The sequence below is a fragment of the Primulina tabacum genome, chromosome 11, assembly GCF_025594145.1.
Source record: "Primulina tabacum isolate GXHZ01 chromosome 11, ASM2559414v2, whole genome shotgun sequence".
Lineage (NCBI taxonomy): Eukaryota > Viridiplantae > Streptophyta > Magnoliopsida > Lamiales > Gesneriaceae > Primulina > Primulina tabacum.
The window spans coordinates 37,068,365-37,088,231 of NC_134560.1; the positions used below are offsets into that span (position 1 = coordinate 37,068,365).

The following is a 19,867-nucleotide window of genomic DNA, read 5'->3' on the forward strand; positions in this document are numbered from 1 at the left end:
CTCTTAGCTTTGTAATTCATATTGAATCATCCTATTTGAATTATGGAGCTGAGAGATATGACCAAAATACCAGAACAATTCTATTCAGATTGATTGTTGTTTATGTTTCCATCAGCTCAATCTGATTACTAATATTTCGCCTAAATAATGCTACAGACAAACTAAGATGTTGTGATACACGACTTATGTAAAATTGTGTTTTCTATTCATTCGTTTTGATATTTTGTCATTTGCATCATCGAATTATGAGATATAGTCGAAACATTGTAACTAGTCAGATTTTTAATTTGGTTGATTTCGAGTTTTACCTTCTAACTTAAGATAGCAACTTCGCACTCGAGTCAATATGTTAGAAATTAAATAAATTTTTTTGTTATAATCGAAATCAAGTTTTTTTTACGTTTATCAATCTAACAATAAAATTATAATATAATTGAAAAATAAAAATAATATTATTTACCAATTAATTTATTTGTAATAATTCATATAACAGTTCATCAATAATTTATGTACTAAAATATTTTTTACTCCAAGTAAAAATACATTCTGTCAATAAAAAGTAAGTTGTATTTAACAAACAACAATCTCAAAAAATAACAATTTCTAATTTAACAAAAAGAAAAAGAAGGCGAGCCTTCACCGCCCGTGACCGAGACGAACAGTAGCTAGCCAAATTTCGTTTCGCCTAGAGATATGGCCTCCTCCTTGGCTCGTAAATCCGTGTCCGCTTTTCGCGCTCGTCACTTAGTAAGTCTCTGTCGTGTGGTATTACAATTTCGAATTTCGTTGATGAGAAGATGTCGTTTTGATTTTTGATTCGAGTCGTTCTGTAGGGTTGAGTTTTGCTTCGATGTGATTTCGTTTATTCCGATGCCGTTTCTATTGTTTAAGGAATTAAATCAGTACGAGCTAGCTGATCGTTGTACATTTTTCACTTGATTTTTTTGGTTAAATTGTAATTCCGATTTCTGATCCTCGTATTCGATTTGATAGAGCCCCAGTGCTCTGATCAGTTTAGTTTAGCTCATTTATCTGGAATTGCTGTTATTAGGATTAAAATTAGTTCGTGGTCATTAAAAACGGGTAGTTTGGGTTTAGTATGCAAGTATTTTGCTTGCATCTCAGCTGGACTCGGGATTTCATTTTTTTGGATATTGCATTTCATGGTATTTTTTTAGGTATTTTTTTTAGCTATTTATTTTGATGGACGGGAAAATCTTTTATTCCTCTATTGCAAGTGTTCTAACCTTGCCTACCCTTTGTATACCATCGTTGTTAAATTGTTGGCTGGTCGTTTTGCATGATCTTATGTAGACGGTTAATAATGCTGGCTCACGCTGTCTGTCTATTCTGTGCCCCAAAAGTCTTAACTAGACTTGCATTCACAGTCAAACCTTCTATCATGATAAATTCATCAGTAAGGAGGATGTTATACTAAAGATTTTATATTTTGTATTTTCTTAATATATTTGGGGTTCGAAACTATAGGCTTTGGCAGCGCAAACATTGAAAGGAACCAACTGCTCTGGAGCAACATACAATGAGCGCTCATTTGCCACAAAGCAGTCATTCTCTACTGATAAAGGTTTTTATTACGAAAAATTTGAATCATTTTACAATAAAAAAAATTTGAATCATTTCCTGCATTGAATTGACTTTTGCTTTTGGTGTATAATACACTTGAACAAATGATTGTATACTGAGATATGAATGGCAAATATTAAATGGTGCTACTGAACAGGGTGAAAGTGCTTTTGTCATGGTCCTTTGTGCATTTACACATGGAATTATTATTACAATTTTGATCTCTGATCTCTTGTACATGAAAGGAAAAGTAATTCCTCGTGAATATCATTCTTGTTGCCATTTTCATTTTGCTTTAGATCAGTATAGAACAAATAGCAAGCTGGTGATACAGTAGCTTTTGGCTGTGCATATTCTCTTGTAAATGTCATCTCAAACACAGGCAATTCACAGACAATTTATTCAGCATGTAGGTTATCTTCATCAAGTTCAAGTCATAAGATACTCATGATATTTTGCTGAGTAACCCTAAATACATGTAAAAGAACAGTGACAGTGGTGATACAGTAGCTTTCGGCTGTGCATATTCTCTTGTAAATGTCAGATCACAGACAATTCGTAAACAATTGATTCAGCATGCAGTTTTATCTTCATCAAGTTCAAGTCATAAGATACTCGTGATATTTTGCTGATTAACGCTAAATATATGTAAAAGAACCGTGACAGTTTCACATTTTGATTTTTAATTTGTTTTGTGCTCTTTAAACTACAGATGATGAAGAGAGACAGAAACTTGCAAAGGAGATATCAAAGGACTGGAGTTCTGGTTAACAAAGTTTTACATCTTTTATCTATATTTGGTTCATTGTTTTTGACTATTTACCGGAAAATCTTAAAGGTTGTCTCCTTGCTACCTACTTGTAGTTTTTGAGAGGAGTATAAATACTCTATTTCTCACTGAGATGGTTCGAGGTCTGTCGCTGACACTCAAATACTTCTTTGATCAGAAAGTAACTGTAGGTGTTTTCTTTTTTCACCCTATTTTTTATCACGGGATGGTTTCAGGTTCTTTGTTTTAAAGTTTTTGGCTAAAGTGCATTGCTGGGGATTTTGGGCTTTGAACAGGAAAAGCATATTACTGTGTATTAACAGGACAAGGTCTCTTACAAAAAAGGCCTTGGCTCTTGGTATTTCTAGTCGATAGATAAATGCCTGAGATTACTTTCCTTCTGCAGATTAATTATCCTTTTGAGAAGGGTCCTCTGAGTCCTCGTTTTCGTGGAGAACATGCCCTGCGGCGTTATCCAACTGGAGAGGAACGCTGCATTGCTTGTAAACTATGTGAAGCTGTTAGTAGTAGATTCTATCACTCCCTTTGCTCAAGTTTATTTAATCGTGGTATTCTAGGGTCATTTATAATTAGTTTAAGAAACACTTTTGAAGTTGACTTTTGTTTAATGGTTTACTTTTAAAATCAAGAAAGCTGTTCTGTTTTTAGATATAAAAGTGAAAAAGAGCTATCTCATCATTTTCTAAAGAAGTTAAATTCAGACATATAAAATCACATTTTTTTTATTTCTACCTTGCTTATACTCTCTTCAAAAAAATACTCATGTAACTCATATTTTGTTATTCATAAACTTTGGGGAGATGCCATGTATATCTGCATAGGGATTCTGGACTTCAACGTGGCTTCTGTCAGTCTGTTGCTTGATTGTCATATTTCTAAATAATCTACATTACTGGAAATATTCTCAGTTCCAACTCATTGTATACATTGGGGGCTTCTGGTGCAGTTATGTTTATATAGTCTTGTCGCTGATTACAATTTTAGTTCATGGAATATCCATTCTTGTACAGATATGCCCTGCTCAAGCAATCACCATTGAAGCTGAGGAAAGAGAAGATGGGAGCAGACGGACAACCAGGTATGGTTGTATCTTGTATTTGTGTGCACGGACTACTACTTATGGATCACACTAATACAAGTTTTGATCTGCAGGTATGATATTGATATGACGAAGTGCATTTACTGTGGATTTTGCCAAGAAGCATGCCCTGTCGATGCAATTGTTGAAGGGCCCAACTTTGAATTCGCTACTGAAACTCATGAGGTCTGAACTTCTAACTTTAATTTCGGTTTGACTACATATCTGAGTACAACACTAATCACACCATAATTCTTTGAATGTAATAATAGGAACTTCTATATGACAAGGAAAAGCTCTTAGAAAATGGTGACCGCTGGGAGACTGAGATTGCTGAGAATCTCCGATCCGAAAGCCTATACCGTTGATTTAGTTTTCATTTCCATCATCTCCAAAACATGGACGTGCAGAAGGATATTGAAGTTTTTGAAAAACTGTCTAATAAAGGAAGATTATTTACTCTCCTGCGTTATGTATCGCCCACCAGCTAGCGAACGTCATTCCCATAAACATACTCTAAACTTGCCTGATATGGGATTCTACGGTCGAGGGGATTTTCTTGTTATTGTGTTAACATTGTCTGGGATGTTTTAGTTTCTTTGTTTCTTCAACATTGCCCCCAGACCGACCTTGTTATGTAATTTTGTTTTCAAATATCAATTTACCAAGGCCCAATAAAGTTTGCGTACTGCGGCCTACGGGTGGATGGAAATAGGTCTCATTTTCTGTTGAATAGTAGTAATTAGATCATGTCTAACGGAGATGAGAAAAAATATCAAATTTTCGGTATACAAACCGAAAAATGCTGAATTTACTGAATTTTCAGTATACCGAAGATTTCGGTACGGTACGGTACAATACCGAATTTTTCGGTACGTCAACGGTATACAATATGAAAATTTTGGTATATACCAAAATACCGAAAAAATATATAATTTTTTTAAATATATGATATTTTAAAATAATAAATTTATAAATTTTTAAAAATATAAGGTTTTTTCGGTATAGAACGGTATATTTTGATATCATACCGAAATTTTCGATATATCGTACAATTTCGGTATAACCGGTATGTTGGTTATATGTATCGAAATTTTAATATATCGATTTTCGGTATATACCGAAAATTTCAGTATGATTCAATATGAATTTTCTTATACCGTAATTTTCGGTATGATATATGATATATAATTTTCGATACGATACGGTACAATATATTACCCATGATGTGTACGATGAGTCCCTTGAAAGCGAGCTATTCATCCCACGTTTAATTATGGTCAGCAAATAAGATTTTGATAGACAAATAATTGATTTCGGGATTTAAAATTATTTTAATGAATTTTGAATGTCTTAATTTGATTGCAAGAATATATTAAAATATATCTTGATATTCCATAAAATATTGTTTTTAGAATAATTGTTCAAATATAATTTTTTTTAAATAGTTGTCCAGACATCTTTTTAATTATAAAAACATTTTTATAAAATAATTGTCACTTTGTCCAAACACATATTTTTTCTTAAAATAACCTAAATTTTTTAATAATTTTTTGGTGAAAACTTTTATAAAAAATATTTTATAAATATTTGTTATTCGAGGAAGAAAAAATACATGGACTTTATTTATTATAATAATTAGTTATTATTTATTTATAAAAATTTTTGAGCAACCCTTTCTTCTTTTGTGATTGGGTACGCTTGCTGCAGTAAAAGCCCACAAGGCCCAATTGGCCGTCAAGGGTTAAGTGGCTGACAAGAAACTACGGTCGCCAGTTCATCTTCAACAACGGGAGCGTGCTCTGGCGGCAGCAGGAGGACGGCGGCGGTTGGTTAGTGCACAATTTTTTCTTAATTCTTATTTTTTAGCTGAAATATCTATTCATTGTATACTCTACGAACAAATAATGCTTTAATCAAATAACAGAATTTTGCTGTATGATATCCCAAAAATCGAGATTTTTTTGGAAAGTTGACAGGTTTTCGTCCTCCCTAGTAATCTTATAGTTCTTTCCTCAAATTAATTGATAGGATGTGAATTAATGTTTTTAATTGATGAAATAATGATTGATGTATTGGCAGCATTATTTTCAAGGAAGTCATTTATCTTAATCAGTATGCAACAAGTATAGAAAATAAACATAAAGTCCTATCGTAATGTTAATGTATGTATTTATTATAACATTTGAAGCTTATTTAAAGGCAATGGAAAATTTCTACGAAGCGAGATAGCATTATAATTTCAACAAATGATGTTTTATTAAATTCGTCATGAAGAGTAAAGAGCTTGAAGGGTAAAGTTAAACTAAATTTTAATCGGATTTCGTTTATTTGTCTTAAAATCCCACAAAATCCTTTACAACCATCTTTCTTATTCTAAATATCCTAAAATCTTAGGAAATCCCATCTTACCAAACAGAGGACTTGTCAATCTGTCCTATCATCGTACGAGCTGCAGCAGCAGAAGTGATAATCATTCTTCTGCCGTCGCGGGCAATTACGTGAGAAGCGATGGCAGAAGAAGCCGTGTTAGGATACCTGGAAAAGAATGAGGAAATTTCAGATTCTGGGAAATTTGCAGAGGAAAAAGGAATCAGTCATGATGAGATTGTTAATGTTATCAAAAGTCTGAATGGTTTCCGTCTCCTTGATGCTCAGGTCAGGCTTTTTAACCTCATATTCCATTGTTTTCTGTGACAATTTATTCAGTTTTAGAGCAGTACACAATTGGCTTGAATTATCGAGAGCTCGATGCCTAGTCATTATATTAGCTGTAGTCAATGTTTATTTAAGGCTATAGTTCTTTGTATATCTGAATGCATGTGAAATCAAAGGAAAGGAAGAGGTCTATGTGTGATATCTTGTAAGATTTAGTAAAATCTAGATTAAGGGATTCTGTTCAACAACCTATTTTCCTTGGTGGGAATTTTCAAGGACTGCACGATGCTTGGTCCTTCAATTTACGTATTGCGTTTCTTGTTTATGATGTTGGAACTGTTTGGATTATGTATGTGTTGATATGTATGCTAACTGTCTCGTGAAATGTAGCTGATTTCTTGGAAGCAACATTTTCTAACATCTTTTTAATAACATGAAGTTGAATTCAAGTTAGGGATATATATGTTATGTCAGTTGCAGTGTGGGTCCTGGGATCGGTGGTTTTGTTGGAAATTATTGGAATTTTCTGACAATGTTCGCTTTTGAAAAATTATGCAGGATATCAAGAAGGAAAGATGGGTTCTCACCCAAGAGGGTGAATCATATGCCAAGGACGGGTCTCCAGAAGTACAACTCTTTTTAGCAGTGCCACCTGAGGGCATTGCTAGGGAAAATTTACAGGTAATGGAAGTATGGAACAATCAATTATCTGGCACGCTGGCTGACTGGCATTCAATAACTAACTTGTCTATGGACAAAAAACCTTTACACTATCAAAAGTCATGCAATATATTTGTTTCTTTCAATGTGGTACTTGTTTAGTAAATTACTTCCAAATTTTCAAATATTTTTTAAACTGAGTTGAAGTTCTGATTGCACGTAGTAATAAATTTTACTGGTTCTTGGAAGTATTTTATGGCTTCAGTTGCGTAATTACTTCAATTATTTCTCCCTTTCCTGCTGGCCGTGGATGTGTTTCACTAGTCGCTACCATCAACTTAATTTTCACACTTGGAAGAAATTCTGGTGATTTTGAATATTTTTTATTTCCCTAATGCAGAAATTGAAGCCCTCGATTTACAAAATAGGTACCCAACAGGCCATAAAAAACAAATGGATAGAGATGGGAAAGTTGCAGGTGTCACGAAAGGTAATACTCCACCAAAACTGAGCTTTAAGAATTATTTTAGACAAATAGATGTGACTTTGTGCACGTGAGACCTTATTTATTTCTGAAAACAAATGATAGTTCTTGTCATGCTGAACTATTCTTGCTTCGGCGATTGGTTTAGGTCGACCGTGTCGATGACAAAGTGAGGGATTTTCTTATACAAATTCAAAATGGTGAGGTGAGTTAACAATTTTTAAGTGTTCAGATCTTCTTTGTCCCTTTTACTCCTGTATATTAACATCTTGCATGCATATATGACTGCATGTGTTTTTTAATGTATTCCCGAACTCGTGGATTCCAAGCCGTTGATTAAACTTCACAAGTTTGTGGACATGAACAAATCATGTATGATTATGTGTATCTATGGATGTATGACCGTGCAATTGTATTTCCTCTTGCATCCTATCATTAAAGTTTTGTGAGGTTGCTTATCAGTATTCAGAATTAGTTGCATCTTACGCTAACCATATGGAATGCAATGGATTAAAATGTTTAGAGCTATCTTATCTAAATATGCAATCGGCAGCCTCAAGCTTTGAATGTACGTAATTGAAATTAATATGTGTTTGGTTGGCCACAGGTTCTTATTTCTAGAGTCTCAAAATATATTTCCCCCTGATGCTGAGCTTTAAATATATAAGCATTCTCTCATTTAGCGGACTTCTGATGAGACAATTTTGAAATCTATTTCTTCCTCTGCTTCACTTATTAGGCTCTAAAAAATGTATTAGTGTGTAGCTTTGTCATTCATTAAACGCATAAAACTGAAACAAAATTCAGTTTCCTTACTCATTAAGGTCTAATTTTATAACCCATTAATTAAATTGCAGGCAATCGGCTCTGACGATATTGATGCTCTCAAACGGAGAAAGCTCATTAGTTCTCAGTAAATATGCTTGTTTTGTATTTCTCGTTCACTTTTGGCATTATCCATTTTTAGTATAAATATGTGACTCATGTTATTTGGACTACAGACTTTCCAAATATGGAAGATTTTATTTTTGTTATCATTGATTTACAACTATTTTCCTGATACAAGAATGTGGAAAGGCTATTCTGTAAAGAAAGGTCCCAAGTACACTCCAAAAAGGAAAAAGGTGGCCACTGACTTAACTCGTGAGAATCTACTGAGGTAATTAATCTACTTCGTGCATTTCCAGGCTGTTGTCATGTACAGGACTACGCTTTATGGTCTCCTGCATGTTTATGCTATGTTGATATCCAGACAGTTTCTTATTGAAAAATGATTATGGATGCTTCTTGTCCTAGAAAAATTGAAAATGTTATGTGGTCCTTATTCTTACTGTTGCATTATTTTAAACGGACTACATTTCACTCTTAATTTTATTATCTGATATTAATTTCTTCTCTTTGAAGGGGCGATTGGAAAGAGATTGAGTTTAAAGAATATAACTTCCTTGCAAAGGGTCAGCCAACTGAAGGTGGCTGTCTCCATCCGTTACTTAAGGCATGGTTACAGTACCTTTTGTTTTATGTCTCTTCTTTTGCACTCATTTTAGTGACCTGCTAATTTATAGGCTCCATAATAAGTAAAAGTGTCAATAGGTTAATTCATTTCTGTTAGTTCACATGCATTTTGATTCAGTAAAGGCTAGGTTCGTGGTTTACTTTTATTTGAGTCATGTTTTTCTCGTTTACTTTTTTTTACACGGAGACTAGTGTTAAGCTTGTGCAACTAACGAAGCCAATTTTGAGCTTTGTTTTCAATTTCCGTTGGCCTTGTCTTCCTTTTGAAGGCACTTGAATGGAAGAAGTTGGGAATTATATATAAGTTTATACATATTTGTAAATAAATTTTTATCATTAATAATGTTTTGGAAATGGTGTAATTATCTGCTGCTTACGTGATTTCGCCATTTGTGATGATGAGTTTATCTGACGATGTTTCGTGAATCTTGTATTTCGCTGATATGTCATTAATTTATTGATTGCTATTTAATATCATTTTCTTGAAGGTACGTCGCCAAATTCAGATGATATTTCTTCAAATGGGGTAAGTTGGTGATATTTTTTGATGAATTAGTTTGATGCAAAATCCTCTAATTTGGCGACTGTTGCTGATATGGCATTCTTGGCTTGCAGGTTTGAAGAGATGCCGACAAACAATTTTGTGGAGAGCAGGTGCAAGACCTCAATCTTCTGATTCTATTGCAGGCTCCTAGTGAAGCTCAATTTTATATCTATATCTGTGCTTTTAAAAATCATAAATTAGAGAGCTTAAAAGAGAAGTTGAATCCTGTTTACTGTTGTCTAGGATGCTTTATCAGTTTTCATTCAGACGAGGTTGCGATAGTTGGTGCTGCCACATGGCAACAGTTCTACTCATCTTCCAAAGCTTAAACTGAACTAAATCTTTGGGATTGTTGAATTTAAAAAAAAAAAAATTTAAAAAAACAATCCGTGTGAAAGTAGAAAACAAAAAGCCATCACACTATTTTTGTTCCATCCCTTACATTTGATATTATGAAATAAATGCTGGTTTCCCCCTTAGAAAAATCAATTTAGATTGTTGTAGCTTGTATATTGTTGCCATCATCACTGTTTGAGAAAATTGAAAAAATTGGATGGCAATTTGCTTTTGCACTTCCATTTTTTTGGTGTAAATAGATATACTTTAATTGCATCATCTATCAGAAAGATGGAGCTGTTTCTGCTTGAATTATTTCTCTTAATTCACGTGCAGTAACATTTGATAAGTACTTGCTTGAGCTTGCTGTTTCTGCTTGCATTATTTCTCTTAATTCATGTGCTGTAACATTTCATAAGTACTTGCTTGAGCTTGCAGCTTCTGGAACTTTGATGCTCTTTTCCAACCACAACAACATCCTGCTCGTGATTCACACGATACATTCTTTCTGAAAGGTTTGCTCAGAATTTCATCTTTATATTAGCAGCAATCCATTTAAGTTTTCTGATAGTAGTTGATATTTTACAGAGCCCTCAACCACTAGAACACTACCTGAAGATTACGTCAAGCGGGTTAAACAAGTTCATGAATCTGGTGGTTATGGATCCAGGGGGTAGGTTATCATTAACCTTTTTCTGGTTCCATCTTTTAATGTGAGTAACAAATGTAACTGTTGTCACTAGGTATGGCTATGAGTGGAAGAGAGAAGAAGCCAATAAGAATCTTCTTCGAACTCATACTACTGCTGTTTCCTCCCGGATGCTTTATGCACTTGCGCAGGTTAACCATTATTTTACCTGGCATGGCATTCTAAAATTTCACCTATGCTGGATGATTCTATTTCGTTCCTTTTTACTTGTGCATACTGCAAGACTATGATACCTCAATATTTGTTTTTTTGCTGAGCCTTCATGAACCCTTGGGTATAATTTGATGTCTGATCTAAAAAATAAGAAAAAAATTATCAATGGGTTACCGGCTAGTTTCTGAGCACCAGTTTTTTTTTGTTGAAGTACTTTGTTCTTACTTCATAGGACTGCCTTAATAAGTTACTCCTTGAGATGTTGGGTAAATTTTTTTGATACAAGTTGTTTAGATACCGACTTATTTATGTTTCCGTCAAGGTCTTATTTTCCCTTTCCTTTTGTCGCTTCTGTGGTATATCTTTTCTGTAGATTGGTCTGTCCATACACGTTATTCTCTTAGTTGCTACATGTTTCTATTTCTTGATTGATCATTCTTTTTGCAGGGAACATTTGCTCCGAAAAGTTACTATTCAATAGATCGGGTCTTCAGAAATGAAGCTGTAGATCGAACTCACCTTGCTGAATTCCACCAGATAGAAGGTATCCCACTTTCTATAAAGAAGCCACACCTTGTTAATGATGTTAATCATTTTCTAGCTGCAGAGGAAACATAAAGGTGTTCTGGTTGCAGTAGTGTGACCTTTAAAAGATGATAGGTTTGTTATTGCCAACACACACACACAATTTTTCTTTGGTTCTATGGGTTCTTTGTGAACTGGAACCTTCCCTTTCTTTGTAACTGATAGCTTTGCTATCCGGTTAGATTGTATTTTCTTTGACCTGCAATGGGAATTGTGACCATTTATGTTTGCTGTCCGGAGTGTAATCATTTATAGCTAATGTTTGTTTCTTTTGGCTGAATGGTGGTTTTCACTTTTTTCTATGCTTACACGAAACTGTCTTATGGTTGGCAGGGTTAATTTGTGATCGTGGACTTACTCTTGGGCATTTGATAGGAGTTCTCCACGACTTCTTTTCTCGTCTTGGTAAATACGTAGTGTTCTTTGGACTTGAGCTTAATAGGATCTTGTATCAACACTGAAGTAAAGATTTGACTCAGATAAGGTTGCTTAACGTTTAGTGTACATAATAAGAGCGAGTTTGTGTACAGAAGTACTTGGCTTTAAAAACAATCATGAAGCAGAACATTTTAAATGGGTTCCTTTTAAAAATCAGTAGTCGTTTTTATGCTTTGTATATGATAGCGATTTTTTAAATAATTTAAAGAGAAGCAAATGCCACTTATTTTGGCTTCTTGACTTTGGCTTTTTTACATGTTTTTTAGAAGGAACAATACCGCACATCATTTCTTATAAACAAGCTTTGTATCTGAAAAATGTGTAGTTTTGTTAAGAGCTTCTCTAATCAAGATTGCTGACTATGATTCTTCCATCTTTCCATTTCAGGTATGTCCAAGCTTAAATTCAAACCTGCATATAATCCATATACCGAACCCAGCATGGAAATCTTCAGGTCAGAAACAAAGCATCAGCAAATGGCTAAATCTTTACATTGTAACATACTCTAACTAAAATTGTTTGTCAGTTATCATGAAGGGTTACAGAAATGGGTCGAAATTGGAAACTCTGGCATGTTTAGACCAGAGATGCTTCTTCCTATGGGGCTTCCAGAAGATGTCCAGGTCATCGCATGGGGTCTTTCCCTTGAAAGGTAGGAATTTTTATACAGCCTCACGTTTTCATTTTTTCGAAATGATGTTATGTCATCGTTTTCTTATTATTCGTCGTGTTTTGTTTTCTAATTCAATTGCAGTTTTTTGAATAGTCAATTCTTATCACGTAAGTCTTGCTGTCTTAATACTTTCGGATCATTTTTTTTAACAGACCCACAATGATTCTGTATGGAATTGATAACATCAGAGATCTCTTCGGCCACAAGGTGCGTAAAACTGTCTTTTGCTCTATGGTTGAGCCATAAATTTACCGTGGGGTGAATCTAAAATTCGAAGGGTGAAACTTTATATACATACATATATATACATACATACATATATATATAGCAAGATTAAGGTCACATTGTCTGTCAAATTAAACCTCATCCGACACAACCCCCCGGTAGTGATAAGAATGATACTTGGGGTGATTTTGCAGTTTCTTGATGATACGAATATATATTTGATTTTGCAGGTGGATCTTAGTCTGATCAAGAGAAATCCATTGTGTCGCCTTGGTATTTAAGACGCTCGCTCCTCCTTTGTTCACCCATTGAGTTCATGTCAGTTTCTATCTGCTGCTTAGATTCTTGTTTGCTGCTTAGATTTTTATTTGCCAGATTAAAATGGATCCATGCATTAAAGAAATATTGTTTCCTTGTTCTTGAAAAATATTGTTTCCTTGTTTCCTTGTTCTTGAAAAATATTGTTTCCTTGTTTCCTTGTTCTTTCATCTTCCCATAGATTTTTAACAATTAAAAACAAAATCTTCCTAAAGATTAAAAAGGATCCTTATTTGTTTTCTTGTAATATTGTCAATTCTGATCTCTCAAACGATCAGTATTTCTCATATATTATGGATATTTATATTCGAGCTTCTTTGATGTTCGACATGATAGTGGAGAGATTTATGAAATTTTCCCTACAATTGGTCTCAACTTGTGGGTCTTTTCCCGTTTGATTATCACTTATTCGATCAGTTGAAGATTTGAGTAGATTAAAGTTTTGATATTTGAATAAAAAGATTGCTTAAAATTTGATGATTCAATATATATACTTAGCATTTAATTACACACGTTCTGTGTGCAAAGAAAAAAGGATCATTTTTATATATAGAAAGAAATTAAAATAAATTTAAAATATTTTGATTTATTTAGAATATAATTTTATAAATAATTATATATACTATTCTCTTTAAAAATATGAGTGATAGGTTTTTAGAAATTATTAATTTAGGAAAACCAAAAAATATTTTGCAAATAATATCCTATATATATGTATGTATGTATATATATGTATGTATGTATATACTGTCCTTGGCACGTGGTACATTCATGTATATTAATATTTTTTTTGTTAAATAATTTTTTTTAACAAAAATCGAGATTATAATGATAAATTTTTTTTTAAAAAAAAAGATTTGTAATAATTTTTATAATTTGATTAGATAATTTTTTTTTGGTTTATTAAAAAACAAATCAGACATTAAAATTGGTTATTCTAAGCTTCTTAATTTTAATAATATATAAGTATTTACGAATGCATACGATTTTTGTGTAGCTTAATTATATGAATATTATGGTTTATGTATATTTTGTTCTTAAAATTCTTGATTTAATTATAATATTCTATGAACTAAATCAAATATAACATGAAATTTATGAAAATCATTTTTATAATTATAAAATATGAAAAATTCAAGCACTCTCTTATAGCTAGCGTGTAGTTTTGTTAACATATTTTGAAGTGTAAATAACACTTCGAGTAGGTCTTTTGTGAGATGGTCTCACGAATCTTTATCTGTGAGACGAGTCAATCCTATCGATATTCACAATAAAAAGTAATATTCTTAATATTTTTTTTATGGATAAATCAAATAAGATATACTTGCTCACAAAATACGATCCGTGAGACCGTCTCATACAAGTTTTTGCCTAACACTCCTATCATACAAACTATAACATGATAAATCTTTTGAAAGACGATTTTGCCATTTTTAATAAGATCAAGTTTAAGAAAAATTTGTATGTATTATTATTTAATTTTATTAACTAAAATGTATGAATAACAATTTTGAAATTAAGAAAAATAAATTCACCAAAATATAGTTACTATCATATACTTTTGCTTTACTATGCGAATATAGTGTAGATATAAAGAACTAGAATTGTTCAATATATATATAATGTTATACAAAAGTAAAAGGAAAAGAATTATTCCCTAAACTTTGTATGTGAGCCAAATATTCCTTCCACAATGATTGATTCCTTTCTATTTTTCACCGTTGAATTATTTTAGTGTTTTTCCTCAAAAATTTATTAAAATTAAATTAATTTCCAATTTTTTAGAATTTTAAATTAAAATTACATATAATCATCTTTTACAAAATAATATATTAGTTATTTTGTACACGTGATGTGTATGTACAGTCTTTTTTATCATTATAGATGGATTAAAATGAAATTTTATAAATTATGTAGGGACTAAATTGATATTTAAATTGTTGAAATAAAAAATAAAAATAAAAGTGTGTTGAATTTTTTTTAAAAAAAACTAAAAATAAAAATATAATATTAATATCATATAAAAATAAAGTTAAAAAACAAATGATTATTTTCGTGTCCTCAATTTTAATAAAATAATGTACATAGTGTTCGAGATCCTTCCTAACCCACGCGCCCCGCGAAACCTGGCTAGCTCGAGCAGTATAAATACCCTTTTCCGCCCGCTCTCCATCATAATCTTTGTTCTACAAAATCAATGGCAGATTCAGAATTCAGATGCTTCGTCGGTGGTTTAGCTTGGGCAACCACCGATCAAAGCCTAGAGCATGCCTTCGGTCAATTCGGAGATGTGATCGATTCGAAGGTCCGTTTGCAACAGAGATCGGGATTCAACCGATTCATTCTAAAATCTCGTTACTGTTACTGTTACTACTGAAATTTCTACTGTGTTACTGTTTCTGTTACTTTTTTGCCCTGAAACGGTACGTTCTGTCTACCTCTTTTTGGCGGAGGCAAAGATCGAATCATCGCTTTTCAGTTTTTTTGGTTTGTTTTGTTTTGTTTGGATCTGATGGTTTTGGTTTGTGATTTGTGTATGCAGATTATCAACGATCGTGAGACTGGAAGATCCAGGGGTTTTGGATTCGTGACGTTTAAGGACGAGCAGTCAATGAGAGACGCCATCGAGGGTATGAACGGTCAGGACCTTGACGGCCGCAACATCACGGTTAACGAAGCTCAGTCCCGAGGCGGAGGTGGAGGTGGAGGCGGTTTCCGTGGACCTCGCCGTGATGGAGGTGGTGGGGGTGGATATGGCCGTCGCGAGGGTGGTTATGGTGGAGGTGGAGGTGGAGGTGGAGGAGGCTATGCCCGTCGTGAGGGTGGTTATGGTGGTGGCCGCGGTGGTGGTGGCCGTGGGTACTCGAGGAACGGCGGCGCTTCTGATGGAAGCTGGAGGAATTAGGCTCCGACATTTGGCAAAGTGCGTTTGCATTATTGTGTTTTGACCGTCGATGTGAGTTACTGCTTTTCTACCGTTGGATTGGATGGAGAAACTAATGTGATTGATTATAAAAGATATTTCATATTGTATTTGGACCCTATTATGTACTAGCATTTTAGTCCTCAACCATCATTGTTTGAATGATTAGGTACTGAATATATTTTGAATAATATATATATATATATATATATAAATTAAATTCATTGCCATGTTTTTAGAAAAGAAAAGTTCCTCAGTCTTGTAATAAAATTTGTTTATCCTCGATTTTACATCAGATTTATACATTTTGTACGACGGCAATCAAAATACAATTGAATGTAGGACGAATATTTTTTAATGACAAAAACTTGTGTGAGACGGTTTTACGGGTCGTATTTTGTGAGACGAATTTTTTATTTGGGTCATCCATGAAAAATTATTACTTTTTATGCTAAGAGTATTACTTTTTATTGTGAATATCGGTAGAATTGACATGTCTCGCGTATAAAGATTCGTGAGATCGTCTCATAATAGACATATATCTTTTTTTAAATTGGGGTCACATTGAAGAAACCATCTGGTGAAGGAGTGTGATCGGATCGAAATAGGTGACGAGGATTGTGTTTGAAATTGGAACAGTTGGATCAAAGAACATGCATGTTGATCAGATCCAAGTACGCGTGAAAAGTGCATGAATAGATACAGTCAAGATGATTCGATCAGTATTTGCAAATGGTTTAAAAGATGATAGCGGATTTTGTCTTTACAAATTTGAAAGATTTTGTAAAGGAAAAGTTGGTAATCAAATTTTTTTTAAGCATTTGCAAAACGGTACTTAAAATGAATGATGGTGTAGATCTTCGTCAAAGAATATTCCGGACTAGTTGGTGACAAATGAACTGACAGAAGCATCACACCATAATATTTGGATCACCAAATGAAGACAGAATGAATCGAATTTGATTAGGCGAAAAAGTCGCATATATTCATGAAATGACATTACGACTTTTAGAAATATAGAGAGAGACTTCCAATTTCTCCCATATTCATTGTATCGCATTTCACTGCAATTTTACATACAATTCTCTCGCGTTTCCTTCTTATGTCTACAAAGAATTCACACACTTAAATTTGAATTTCTCGCATCCTGAGAAGGACAATGTTCTCCGACAGAAAGAGTTCAACTTTTACCGCAAATCTAAAGGATTATTCATTTAATAAATAAATAAATAAATTTGGGATCAGATGATTTTTTAAAATACTTGTTTTTTTAATAATTTTTTTAATTCAATTTAAATTAGTAAAATAAAGATTTATTTGATTACATCCTAAACTCATTTAAAAACTTTTTAAAAAGTTGATTATGTACGTTTCTTTTACAAATTTACAGAACTAATTCATAATCATTTTTTTAAGCATTTACAAACACTATCTGAATAGTTCTAACTTTTGAGTAATCTTTAATTTGATCCAAAAATATCATGAAATTCGTAACAAACTGTGCTGATCATGCATTCGGTGTTATATGTAATAATAACGGAGTTAGCATTTTTTTATGTGACCTGAGATAATTGTCGACCTAATTTTAATTTTTAGCCCCAAAAATATGGTGACAATAATAACTGGAGGACGAATTAATTCGAAAAGTTAGATTTCGTGGTGCAAATTTAAAGCAAAAACTTGTGTGAGACGGTCTCATGAGTCGTATTTTGTGAGACATATATCTTATTTGGGTCATCCATGAAAAAATATTACTTTTTATGCTAATAGTATTATTTTTTATTGTGAATATCGGTAGTGTTAATTGACCCGTATCACAGATAAAGATTCGTGAGACCATCTCACAAAAGATCTATTCCAAATATAAACCCGTAATCGAAAAATGAAATAAAAGGAGAAAATCCCTTTAACAGATGGATGAAAACAAGTCATTTGCAAAAATATATAAAAGAAAGTTTATTACTAAAAAATGGAGAAATAAGCTTATATATATAACTAGGTTACAAAGCAACAGGAAGCCACCAAACTATCCTTACAAGATAAAATAATCTTTTTTCTTTATTTACACAAAAACGAACATCGTTGAATTTCTCTCCTCGAATCCCGCCTTCTGTTAATTCAAAGAATCACCCTCATCGACTGTGAAAGCCAATCTCGAACAATTTTTATATTTTGATCAAGAAACCCATGGAAACCCTAAAAAAGCGTGCGTACACACTAAATCATTCAACATGATGAGATAAATCGTGGTGAGCCATCAGTCGAATTGAATCGTAGTTAGGAATGTTATCGTAACAGATTCTTGAGTAGGTCTTTTGTGAGACGGTCTCACGAATTTTTATTTGTGAGACGGGTCAATCCTACCGATATTAACACTAAAAAGTAATACTCTTATCCTAAAAAGTAATACTTTTTCATGGATGACCCAAATAAGAGATCTGTCTCATAAAATACGTCCTGTGAGACCGTCTCACACAAGTTTTTGCCTAGATTCTTAATCGGAGACTCGTTTAGTATTGTTTCTCCTATCCCGGTTTAGTCTTAATGTATTTCTTGTGCCAAAACCGTCCCCATATTTTCCAATAAAAATTGGTCCCTACAGGTAGTCACATGGAAGGCAATAGTAATTGCCAATATTTGTGTTTAATTTTCATTTTCTTCCCCAGTCACCTTCATTACCTCACGTAATAACCCTCCATTCCCAGATGAATTCTCCTTTCTTGTCACAAACCAGCTTTTAACTACTTTCACTTCCTCTTGAAAATCAAGGTTTAGGGAATCGAAAATTATTATTGCACACTGCAGAATGCGTTCTTTCCCCTTCTCTCCATATTTTCGAAGAATTGCTGGGTATTTGTAGAGCTTGTGTTAGTACTCGATTTCCAATTAATCGTGTAAGGGCATGCCTTCTGCTCTTATGCTCGTTTCTTTTTTTTCTTATGTGCTGATTCATCTAAATGATTTGAAGTCATACAGTCCGAGATAGACTCTATGTTTTCGAACCAAGTATGGTCCTTACCTGACCTACCTAAGGGATTTGTTCCTATATGATGCAAATTGATTTACAAATGGAAGTTTGGAGTGAATTAGAAGGTAACAACCTTTAAGACTATATTGATAGGAAAAAGGTATACTCAAAGACAAGTTATTTACTATGAAGAAATATTTTATACAATCTCGATGTTCAAGTCTATTAAGATACTGCTAATCATAATAGCATTATATGACTATGAAACATAACAGATTGATGTGAAGACAACATTTTTTAGTGGTGACATTAAGAAAGAGATTTATATGTCTCAACCTGAAATGTTCACATAAGTAGAAAGCGAGCATAAAGTATGCAAACTCATTGATTCATTTATGGACTCAAACAGATATCGAAGAGTTGGAACATCATGTTTAACAACATTATCAAAGAGTTTGACTTTATTGAAAATCTCGAGGAACCTTGTGTATACAAGAAAGTTAGTGGTAGTGCATTGAAATTCTTAAAATTTTATGTTGATAAGTAATTGGGAATGAAGTAGAGATGTTGCAATCAACTAAAATATGATAATCTAGTAAATTATTCATGAAAGATATGAGTGGAGCATCCTATGTGTTAGCAATACAGATCTATATGGATAGATCAAATAGGATGATAGGGCTCGCCAAATCCAGTTATATCGATTTCATACTGAGGAGATTATGGAAGAGTCTAAGAGAAGATATTTCTCAATGTTTCATGATGTAACCCTATCCAAGTTTATGTGCCCTAAGACTGATAATGAGGTAGAAACAATGATTCGCATTCCATATGTATTTGTCATTGGCTCGGCATACCGCTACAATACTGGTGTCATTGCGCAAGCAAATGATCTAAGGTTTCATCAGCGATCTAAACATATATTGAGAAAATTCCACATAATCTATGAGAGTGTGGGAAGACGAGACATATCAGCAGAGAGAATTGTCTCTGCAGATAACATTATTGATCCACTAACGAAGCCCCCACGAGGCCATTGATTGAGATGCATCGTGAAACAATGGGTCTGAGATCTATGGATAGTTGGTTACAGGGCAAGTGAGATATTGTTAGAGTGGGTGTTCAGCGAGCTAACTTGTGGCTTTAGATTTATTGGCTCGTATATAAAAATAATATTTATTTTAATAATATTATTTTATGTTTTTATACAATTATGATAATTATTT

At 33.3% G+C, this 19,867-nt stretch overlaps 3 protein-coding genes across 6 annotated transcripts; all 3 read left to right on the top strand.

Moving 5' to 3' along the window:
* The first annotated feature begins 596 nt into the window (after positions 1-596).
* LOC142518944 (NADH dehydrogenase [ubiquinone] iron-sulfur protein 8, mitochondrial-like) lies at positions 597-4,209 on the top strand. The gene is made up of 8 exons (XM_075621804.1): positions 597-747; positions 1,489-1,585; positions 2,297-2,350; positions 2,449-2,540; positions 2,760-2,873; positions 3,385-3,452; positions 3,527-3,638; positions 3,725-4,209. The coding sequence occupies exons 1-8, from the start codon at positions 694-696 to the stop codon at positions 3,818-3,820; spliced, it is 687 nt and encodes a 228-aa protein (XP_075477919.1). The 5' UTR covers positions 597-693; the 3' UTR covers positions 3,821-4,209.
* Positions 4,210-5,152: 943 nt separating this feature from the next.
* LOC142518139 (phenylalanine--tRNA ligase alpha subunit, cytoplasmic) lies at positions 5,153-13,058 on the top strand. 3 transcript variants are annotated; one of them, XM_075620836.1, is made up of 19 exons: positions 5,153-5,284; positions 5,850-6,110; positions 6,669-6,791; positions 7,171-7,260; positions 7,403-7,459; positions 8,112-8,167; positions 8,321-8,413; positions 8,659-8,749; positions 9,258-9,295; positions 9,385-9,423; positions 10,088-10,164; positions 10,238-10,322; positions 10,393-10,489; positions 10,959-11,055; positions 11,430-11,501; positions 11,922-11,988; positions 12,061-12,186; positions 12,360-12,414; positions 12,663-13,058. In XM_075620836.1, the coding sequence occupies exons 2-19, from the start codon at positions 5,964-5,966 to the stop codon at positions 12,711-12,713; spliced, it is 1,461 nt and encodes a 486-aa protein (XP_075476951.1). In that variant the 5' UTR covers positions 5,153-5,284; positions 5,850-5,963; the 3' UTR covers positions 12,714-13,058. The 3 variants fall into 3 exon arrangements, with proteins under 3 accessions (XP_075476951.1, XP_075476953.1, XP_075476952.1); XM_075620838.1 differs by having other exon boundaries at positions 5,872-6,110; XM_075620837.1 differs by having other exon boundaries at positions 5,159-5,280.
* Positions 13,059-14,846: 1,788 nt separating this feature from the next.
* Positions 14,847-15,874, top strand: LOC142519276 (glycine-rich RNA-binding protein). Of its 2 annotated transcripts, XM_075622242.1 has the most exons (3): positions 14,847-15,055; positions 15,293-15,497; positions 15,552-15,874. In XM_075622242.1, the coding sequence occupies exons 1-3, from the start codon at positions 14,948-14,950 to the stop codon at positions 15,653-15,655; spliced, it is 417 nt and encodes a 138-aa protein (XP_075478357.1). In that variant the 5' UTR covers positions 14,847-14,947; the 3' UTR covers positions 15,656-15,874. The 2 variants fall into 2 exon arrangements, with proteins under 2 accessions (XP_075478357.1, XP_075478356.1); XM_075622241.1 differs by having other exon boundaries at positions 15,293-15,874.
* Positions 15,875-19,867: the final 3,993 nt, after the last annotated feature.

Coding starts and splice junctions, on each gene's coding strand:
- LOC142518944 (XM_075621804.1), top strand. CDS start 694: ATGGCCTCCTCCTTGGCTCGTAAATCCGTGTCCGCTTTTCGCGCTCGT. Junction 2,351..2,448: donor ATCAAAGGACTGGAGTTCTG/GTTAACAAAGTT, acceptor ACCTACTTGTAG/TTTTTGAGAGGAGTATAAAT. Junction 3,453..3,526: donor GGGAGCAGACGGACAACCAG/GTATGGTTGTAT, acceptor TTTGATCTGCAG/GTATGATATTGATATGACGA.
- LOC142518139 (XM_075620836.1), top strand. CDS start 5,964: ATGGCAGAAGAAGCCGTGTTAGGATACCTGGAAAAGAATGAGGAAATT. Junction 9,296..9,384: donor ATGATATTTCTTCAAATGGG/GTAAGTTGGTGA, acceptor CTTGGCTTGCAG/GTTTGAAGAGATGCCGACAA. Junction 12,187..12,359: donor TGGGGTCTTTCCCTTGAAAG/GTAGGAATTTTT, acceptor TTTTTTTAACAG/ACCCACAATGATTCTGTATG.
- LOC142519276 (XM_075622241.1), top strand. CDS start 14,948: ATGGCAGATTCAGAATTCAGATGCTTCGTCGGTGGTTTAGCTTGGGCA. Junction 15,056..15,292: donor GAGATGTGATCGATTCGAAG/GTCCGTTTGCAA, acceptor TTGTGTATGCAG/ATTATCAACGATCGTGAGAC.